The following is a 9751-nucleotide window of genomic DNA, read 5'->3' as shown; positions in this document are numbered from 1 at the left end:
AAATATATTATATATATTTTAATTTATATACTTTATTATAGTTTTAAAACTATATATAATATAAATAATAAAATAAAATAAAATATTTTGATTATTTATAAAATAATTAAACATTTAATTTAATTATATTTAATTATATTTTTGTTTAAAATAATATAAATAATTAATTTTGAAAAAAAAATTATTTTATTTAATTTTTATTTTAATTTTTTTAATTAAATTTAATTTTAGATTTGTTTTAATTTTTTTTAAAAAAATTAAAAAAATTTTTTATTAAAAAACTTTAAATTTAAAATAATTTAATTTTAAAAGCTATTTTTTAATTAAACAATATAAAAACAAAAAAACTTGTGAAAAAATTTGAAAAAATTTAAATTAAATAATATATCATTTGAAAAAAATATTAAAAGTATTAAAGTATTTAAATTTAACTTCTAGCTAAAAAAAATTTTATTTTTTTTCTACTATATATATTTTTCATCTTAAATTATTTTTAAAAAAAGATTTTCTAATTCATTGATATAATATTGAGCTTTTGAGAGTAAACTAATTTCAAATAAAAAATTAATTATTAAATTTATTTTTTTTACTTTTTTAATTATTTTAATTTTTAGTTAAATTTTAATTTACTTAAACTAAATTAAATTATTAAGCATAACATATTTCCCAAGTGATCTGATTGCCCAAGCAACCCGATCGGCCCCCCCCAAATGCAATCAATTCTTGCAAAGAATGAAGCTTTATTACATCTAAAATTTGACTAAAATACATATTTTTATGGAACAGGTCTGGTAGGGTACTGCAGAATTGTATGCCCTACTTGCTTGCAATTGCTATATCTTGGAGGGGCTCTTTTTCGGGGTGGAGCTGCCAGGGTTAGTGCTGGGGCCTGTGCTGAGGATTCTGGCTGCACAGGTGGATTTTGACTGTTAAGCAGCTGTTGAGCTTCTCCAACAGTGATTCCACCCTGTATATTCAGTTGTTTTTTGTTCTTTTGTGCTTTTTGCTCAATTTGTTGTTAACAGCTTGCAAATCTGTGTTCTTTTTAGCTAGAATAACTGCAGAATTCATAGTCATTTCACACCCCTTAACCAACTGATTTAGTGCTATGTTTTTAGGGCTTAGAGGGGTCCTAGAGTGCTACCTCAACAGTGCTCTAATTGTGCTTGCTTGTTGAATTAATCTAGCAATGTTATATAGTGTTTCTGGTGTCCAATTGACAGTAGATGCTGGAGTGTCTCCAGAAGATATTATAGATCTCAGCTATATTGTAAGGTGTTCTAGGACATGATCTAGGTTGAAGGAAAATAATCCTGTTGCTTTGAATCCATGCCTGATATTATCTTGTTCAAAGGCTTCTGTACAGGCCTGTAGATATATTGACAAGAAGTCTAATTTATCAATGTAGTTAATGCATAGCTATGCCTTCTTCTCAACTAAGTGCCTATAAGACTACTTCAAAACAACAAAACAGCCAACATCTAGAGGTTGTAATATATGTAATAAATGTACAGGCATGCAGACAGGTATGATGTCATTCTCCATGCAGAGCTGGTCAAATTAAGGTGTAAGATGGCTGCCATGGCCATCCAGGATGAGAAGCTAATATTTCCCCTTAATCTAAGTGTTGGTATATAAAATAAAGAGATTTTTGAGCCAGGATAGCCCAATTTCATTAGTAGTCTATCCATTAGCACTTGTCTCAATCCTCCAATCATGGAGAAGATTTAGGTTTTTATACCAGGCCTGCATATAAACCTTTTCCATGAATATAATAACAGGTAGTAAAGCTCATTTACATGCATTGACTGTCTTAATTGCTATGACCCATTCATAATTCTCAGATTGTAAAAGGAGCCTTTTTCCATAGTATTCAGCTCTTGTAACCACCTTTGCTATAGTGATCAGGCCCATTGCAAAGCCTGTCTCATCAAAATTGTAGATGTCCTCCAAGGGGATGCCATATTCTACAATTGCTTGTTGGACACATGCAAACCATTTACAAATGACCTACAAATCTTTGCATTTGGCCTGCTCATAATTGTATCTCCTGGAATATCTGGACTAGATCTCATCCTTCTAGTTAATAAAATTGCTGATCCAATTTTTTCTGACTAGTATGGTGGTGAAAGCTCTCCACTCTGTGAGTAGAATGTTAGCCATTTCCTGAACCATTGCAGGCCTAGGAGGTGATCTTTATGAATCCATAGAGAGAATCTACTTTAAAAGTATATCCTCTTCACTGGCTGTCAGTTTATGACTATTAGCCTACTGCTGGGTCTGGAAAGAGGCACCATTTAGTTAGCCTTGCAAAGTGGTGTAGGGAATAGTATAAACCCATGCTGCTTCCTTGATGCTTGAAATGTTGGATTTTTTGAATGTGTCTATTGCTAGTTGTATCCTCCCCTCCTGCTCCACCAAATTTCTTGAATTTTGACACACTTTTGGTGGCATTGTTACATTCTGAATAGCTTCAATTAGCCTGTATTGAGTACATTAGGGGGGGCCGATCAGGTCACTTGGGTGATCAGGTCACTTGGGAAATATGTTAATTTAAAACTATTTTAAACTTAAAACTATTTTATACTTAAAATTAAATTAAAATAATCTTTAAACCTCTGTTATAATACTTTTTAAGCTAAATTTAACTTTATATAATTATTTTTAATAGTTATAAACTATTAATTTAAATAATTAAAAAGTTTTAAGTTTTAAATTTTATTTTATTTTTCAAGTATTATATTTAGTTAAGTTTAAAATTTTATTATTACTAATTATAAAATTATATATATAATATAATAATAAAATATTAAAATAGAGCTATTTAAAAAAACTTTTCAAACAAGTTATTAAGAAAAGTAATAATATAAATAAAAATATAAAAAGTAAAATATAATACTCTAAATAATATATTTTTTATTATTTCAAATTAATTACAAATTATTTTTAAATTATTTTACTTTATTTAATATAATTTAATATTATTATAAAATTATCAAAAATTTAAATTCAATATAAGTAATTTAAATTATTAAATATAGATTATATATTATATTTTATAAAATCAAGATCTAAAAGTATAGTAATTAAGTAGATAATTAAAAGATATAATTATTTAATAATTATTAAGGCTCTATTCAATAGAAAATATTAATAAATATATAACTAAGCTAGAGTATATAGTAATTATAATATGTTTTATTTACTTTTTTTATTTTTACTTAATTATTTATTATAGTAAAAGATTTTATTATTTTGTAGTAGCTTTGATTTTTATTTTATTTATTATTATATTATATCTATAGTCTTATACTATAAATAAAAATAATATAAATTAGTTTTAATCTATAAATACTTAAATTATTTTATATATCTTTTTAATATATGGATATATTTATTATAATTAAAATTTTTTAAAATTTTTTTTAAATTTATATCTATTAATTTTAAATTTATATTTTGTTTTTAAATTTTTTTTAAATAATTTAAAATTTTATATTATTTATATGTAAGTGATCTTAAAAATTTTTTTATCATTAAAGTTTTATTTAATTTTATTTATTGAATTATATAAAAGATATTTAAGTAATGAATTAAATATATAAACTTGATTTTATTTATTAATTACAAATTAATTTTATTTTTTATTTTGAAAATATATTTTTAAAATCTTTCTATTATTGTAGTATAAATACAATTATATTTTAAGAAAATTATGATACTTAATTCCAACTTGAAGTAATAAGTTAATATTATTATTAGAATTTTATAAAATTATATTTTTCTACTTGTTGTTGCTTAAGTCTCTAGATTGCCTGTAAAATACATTATAGTATGTAGTTGATCATGTTACTATATACTTTCCCGAGAGCAAAACTACCGATATCGGAACCATAATATAAATCCCACCAATCAACAATGGCATTATTTCCAGCATATTAGCTACAAAATGGTTCATGCTACTATCATGAGCAGGTACAAAGTAAAATATCAGGTTTAAGGGTACCGTGAGTATTTTTACTGGAAGTCTTAGGCCTCTCCACTCACAAAGCACTAGCAGAGCTAGTTCAAACCAGGACTGGCCTAATTTGCATTTTCTATACTTCACCAAAACGGACCTCCGTTTGACCTCTTTCTCGGTTGTCATTTTCTTTAATGTACAATAACAAGTAAGCCAGGCTAGAGGTGCATTGCGAACCACGTTTACCTGGGTGCCATGCTAATCATAGCCTGTTAGATAGGTTTTTACTATCCTGCAAGCAATCGCAAAGGTCAGCGCAATGGAAGATCCACCACGGGGCCGGGAACCGCCCGTGAAACTTTCCATCCTCGGCCAGGAGAGTATCGTCATAGGGTTTGACATATGGCGATCGTTGATAGCCAAAGATTTACTTTCGAATATCACATCATCCACGTACGTTCTAGTCACAGATACGACCATTGGACCTCTCTATCTCTCCGAGTTTCAGAATGTCTTCGCAGAGGAAACCGCTCGTTCAGGTGCAGATGCAAGGCTCCTTACTTATCAAATTCCACCGGGAGAGTCAGCGAAGTCAGCTGCCACGAAAGAGCTGGTTGAGACCTGGATGCTGGAGAACCAGTGTACACGGGATACCGTTGTGATAGCGCTCGGTGGAGGTGTTATCGGAGATTTGATCGGCTTCGTTGCAGCTACTTTCATGCGGGGAGTGCGTTTCATTCAAATACCCACAAGTTTGCTAGCAATGGTCGATTCATCCATAGGAGGAAAAACTGCAATCGACACCCCACTGGGAAAAAACCTCATTGGTGCTTTTTGGCAACCAGCGCGTATATACATCGACCTTCGTTTCCTTGTCACCTTGCCAGAAAGAGAATTCATCAACGGCATGGCTGAAGTCATCAAGGTGCACCATGAACACAATCCCCCGTTCATCTCAGGATTCTACTGACAAGACTAACAGACCGCTGCGATTTGGGACGTCAATGAATTTGAGGTGTTAGAAAACAACGCCGAAGAGATTATGCAGGTCATAAGGAGCAGAAAAAGTCGAAACGAAGAGTCGTTTTACAAAATCCGCTCCAAGTTAATGCAGATGGTCCTTGGGTCAGTGCGAGTGAAAGCCTATGTCGTCTCTGCTGATGAGCGTGAAGGCGGCCTCAGGAATCTTGTCAATTTCGGGCATTCAATCGGCCATGCAATTGAAGCACTTTTGACACCCCAGGTGCTGCATGGCGAATGCGTCTCTATCGGCATGATAAAGGAAGCCGAGCTTGCCCGTTATCTTGGCATTCTAAAGCCCGGAGCCGTTGCCAGGCTTGCCAAATGTCTCACGTCTTACGGTCTTCCGACGGCGCTAGATGATGCTAGAATCCGCAAGCTTACGGCTGACAAGCATTGCCCAGTTGATAAGCTGCTGTCTATCATGGCCGTGGATAAAAAGAATGAGGGGAAGAAGAAGAAGATAGTGTTACTTTCAGAAATTGGGAGCACCTTTGAACCCAAGGCCAGCGTAGTCGCTGATCGCGATATTCGACTAGTACTTTCTCCGAGTGTCTCAGTTTCGCCAAATATTCCGAAGACCCTCAAAGTATCCTGTACCCCGCCTGGATCCAAAAGCATTTCGAACCGCGCCCTCGTTCTTGCGGCGCTCGGTTCAGGATCCTGTCGGATTAGAAACCTTCTCCATTCAGACGATACTGAGGTCATGCTGACAGCTCTCCAACAACTCGGGGCTGCCACTTACAGCTGGGAGGATGAGGGAGAGGTTTTAGTAGTTACTGGCAAAGGAGGAGATCTACATGCCAGCCCTAGTCCTGTCTACCTAGGCAATGCAGGGACAGCTTCGAGATTCCTAACGGCTGTCGCAACCCTTGCAAGCCCTTCGACAGCAGGCTCGACGATTTTGACTGGCAACAAGCGTATGAAGCAACGCCCTATTGGTCCCTTACTAGAGTCTCTAAGGGCAAATGGTATGGATGTCACGTCGCTCGAAAGGCCTGGGAGCCTTCCTGTCAATGTCCCGGCTTGTGGAGGTCTTACAGGAGGGGACATCACTCTTGCAGCTACAATCTCGTCGCAGTATGTGTCCGCGCTTCTCATGTGTGCGCCATATGCGAAATCGCCAGTTACGCTTCGTCTCACGGGCGGTAAGCCGATATCGCAACCATACATAGATATGACTATTGCTATGATGGCATCATTTGGCGTGCAAGTCGTTCGGTCCACGTCCGAAGAGCACACTTATCACATTCCGAATCGTGGCTACACAAATCCCCCTGATTATATGGTCGAAAGTGACGCTAGTTCCGCAACTTACCCTTTGGCTATTGCAGCAATTACCGGCACGACTTGCACAGTGCCGAACATTGGCTCAAAATCACTCCAGGGCGATGCCCGGTTTGCAACAGATGTTCTTCGGCCGATGGGCTGTCTCGTAGAACAGACAGACCAATCCACTACCGTTACAGGCCCGACCGATGGCAAGCTGCGACCACTTCCTGAAATTGATATGGAACCCATGACTGATGCATTTCTAACTGCTTCCGTCCTGGCGGCCGTTGCGCAGAGTGCTGATCCTGCTGATTCAAGCGTAACGCGAATAACTGGCATTGCTAATCAGCGCGTCAAAGAATGTAATCGCATAAAGGCTATGAAAAATGAATTGGCGAAGTTCGGCGTTGTGTGCAGGGAGCTTGACGATGGAATTGAAGTTCATGGAATCGACCGAAAGACGCTTAAGGATCCTACGGAAGGCGTGTTTTGCTACGATGACCATCGCGTAGCAATGAGCTTCAGCGTTTTCTCTTTGGCAGCACCGAAACCAGTATTAATTTTGGAACGAAGCTGCGTCAGCAAAACATGGCCTGGCTGGTGGGATGTCCTTGCCAGGATATTCGAAGCTTCCCTTGAGGGTGTTGAGCCTGAGCGCTCTTTTCATGGCGAAAAGCAACATAGCCAGTCACCGGCGAACTCAATCGTAATCATTGGTATGAGAGGCGCAGGGAAAACGACCATTGGCGGATGGTCTTCTCAGCTGATGGGATGGCCGCTAATTGATCTAGATGCTGAGTTGGAAGAGACTGAAGCCAAAGAAATTCCAAGTATTATAAGGCAATTAGGCTGGGAAGGATTCAGACGCGCCGAGCTGAATCTACTCCAGCGTGTCTTGAAAGAAAAATCCTACGGCCATGTCATAGCCTGCGGAGGAGGAGTTGTGGAGACGCCGGAAGCTCGACAGCTTCTCTTGAAGTACAAAAACGAGGGCGGTGTGATCCTCTTGGTGCACCGTAATGAACAACAAGTGTTGGAGTATCTTAACCTTGACAAGTCTCGCCCCGCTTATGCAGAAGATATTTTGAACGTCTGGAAAAGAAGAGAACCTTGGTATCGGGAGTGTAGCAATTTCCAGTATTTCAGCTCCGATGTGCATGCTAACGGAGTCGACCTCCCCACGCCGGATTTCTCCAGCTTCCTAAAAGTGGTTACAGGAAAGCGAAAGTGCCTGGAAAACTTGAACACTAAGGAGCGCTCTTTCTTTGTCTCTTTGACGATTCCTGACATCCGGCTCGAAATTGATCTGCTAAGAGAGATCGTCGTTGGCTCAGATGCAATAGAATTGAGGGTTGACTTGTTAAAAGATCCGAATTCGCCGAGCCAAATACCTTCTCTGGATTATGTCATTGAACAGCTGGCGCTACTCCGATCGCATGTGTCTATTCCTGTAATATTCACGATTCGCACTCGTTCGCAGGGCGGAAACTTCCCTGATGGCGCAGAATATGAAGCGTTCCGACTCTACCAAGCTGCGTTTAGGATGGGACTCGAGTTCATTGATCTTGAGCTGCAATGGCCGGAGGACATGCTGGATCAACTCACAGAGCAGAAGGGGAATTCAAGGATCATTGCATCGCACCACGACCCTCAGGGTCTTCTGTCCTGGGAAACTGGATCGTGGGTCCCTACTTACAACAAAGCTTTGCGCTATGGCGACGTGATAAAATTAGTTGGCTGTGCGTCTCGACTGGAAGACAATTTCGCTCTTGCAAAATTCCGATCCTGGGGCGAAGCGGCGCACAATGTTAAGATCATAGCAATCAACATGGGCGAGAAAGGGAAGCTCAGCAGAGTTCTCAACACCTTCTTGACGCCCGTTACCCACCCAGCATTGCCATTCAAAGCTGCGCCCGGTCAACTCTCTGCCGCTGAAATTCGCGGCGTGCTCTCACACATCGGTGAAATAGAGCAGAAAGATTTTTATCTTTTTGGAAAGCCAATTACAGCTTCACGATCCCCTGCTCTCCACAATAGCCTCTTTGGGAGGGTCGGCTTGCCTCATAAATACCATCTTTTGGAAACCGATAATGTTGAGCAATTGAGGAGCGTGATTAGATCCGAGAACTTCGGCGGTGCCTCTGTTACAATTCCCCTAAAGCTTGACATCATTCCTCTGCTAGACGAAATTTCATACGAAGCAGATATAATTGGCGCGGTCAACACCGTCGTGGTGGAAAGGTCGTCAACCGATGGTTCCAATCGGCTTGTAGGACGAAACACCGACTGGCAAGGAATGATACATTCCCTGCGTAATGCAGGCGCTCTTGAATCCGCTGGCACGCAAAGTGCGATGGTAATTGGAGGAGGTGGAACCGCTAGAGCAGCGATTTTTGCTCTGAAATCTATGGGATATTCCCCTATTTATCTTGTGGGGCGATCTGCCGAAAAGCTCACTGTCCTTAAGGATTCTTTCCCAGATTCATACAACCTAAAAATGCTTACTGCTGTTGAACATGTCAACGAGTTGGAGAGCGTGCCAATTGTCGGCGTAGGGACCATTCCTGCCGATGGGCCAATCGAGCAGAATATGCGAGAAGTGCTTGCTCGAATCTTTTATCTCCCAAAGAAGGCAGGTCGGCAGCTAAGCATATTGCTTGAAATGGCATATAAACCGCGTGTTACTGCACTGATGCAGCTTGCCGAAGATGCAGGATGGGTCACAATTCCCGGTTTGGAGGCTCTGACAGGGCAGGGTCTGTATCAGGTTCGTTACGAATCTCATCTTCAATGGATTGCTTGAGCTTTGCTAAATAAAGTAGTTTGAATATTGGACTGGCATTACGCCTCTATACAAGCACGCCAGGGTAAGTTTCTCACACTAGTAGACCGAAATCAATAGGATACCCTAACACTTATAGTAGGAGGCAGTTATGGGTGAAATTTGAAACTAAATTATCAATGAGCTGGCAGCACGAACAATTGCGGCCGAGCAAGGAAAACAAGATTCATAGTTCATTAGTTCATTATTTCTCAAGATCATCCTTGGATTGTTCCCAAAAATAAAATACTTTTTATTGTGGATTATGCAAAAGTGATTATTTTAGACAATGAATATTTAGTCTAGGCTGTCAACATAACAGTTAAAAAAAGCGGAGAAACTATCGACAGCTCGCTTGCATTAAATTTTTGGCTGCAAAACAAAAGGGTTGCGAAGGGAGGAAATAAAATAAAACAATCGTGATGTTTTCGTAAGGTCATTAGGAGAAAATGCGATTTAATCAATCCTAACCCAGGAGGCATTATCGGAAACGTCGTCATAATTCATCGCGTGCAATCAAATATAAATCGGGTTCAGATAAGAACGCCCGCTGAGTAAGCACATTCACCCAAAAATAATACAGGATTCAATGTACACAGAAATAGTACACTAATTTTTCCTTTTTGTTCTTCCTTTCCTGTTTCTTTTTTCTTTTTCTTTTCTTTCTCTGCTGTTTT

General features: G+C 38.3%; 1 protein-coding gene across 1 annotated transcript; it reads left to right on the top strand.

Moving 5' to 3' along the window:
- The first annotated feature begins 3975 nt into the window (after nt 1-3975).
- On the top strand, nt 3976-9411 carry L228DRAFT_217582 (Pentafunctional AroM protein). Its single transcript, XM_018330159.1, has 6 exons — nt 3976-4007; nt 4058-4169; nt 4238-4886; nt 4944-9020; nt 9076-9120; nt 9178-9411. Exons 3-6 carry the CDS (start codon nt 4281-4283, stop codon nt 9199-9201), a joined length of 4752 nt encoding a protein of 1583 aa, XP_018190767.1. The 5' UTR covers nt 3976-4007; nt 4058-4169; nt 4238-4280; the 3' UTR covers nt 9202-9411.
- Nucleotides 9412-9751: the final 340 nt, after the last annotated feature.

Source organism: Xylona heveae (assembly GCF_001619985.1).
Source record: "Xylona heveae TC161 unplaced genomic scaffold L228scaffold_2, whole genome shotgun sequence".
NCBI lineage: Eukaryota > Fungi > Ascomycota > Xylonomycetes > Xylonales > Xylonaceae > Xylona > Xylona heveae.
This window is presented reverse-complemented; position numbering and strand designations above follow the sequence as displayed.

Coding starts and splice junctions, on each gene's coding strand:
- L228DRAFT_217582 (XM_018330159.1), top strand. CDS start 4,281: ATGGAAGATCCACCACGGGGCCGGGAACCGCCCGTGAAACTTTCCATC. Junction 9,021..9,075: donor CAGGGCAGGGTCTGTATCAG/GTTCGTTACGAA, acceptor TAAATAAAGTAG/TTTGAATATTGGACTGGCAT. Junction 9,121..9,177: donor CTCTATACAAGCACGCCAGG/GTAAGTTTCTCA, acceptor CACTTATAGTAG/GAGGCAGTTATGGGTGAAAT.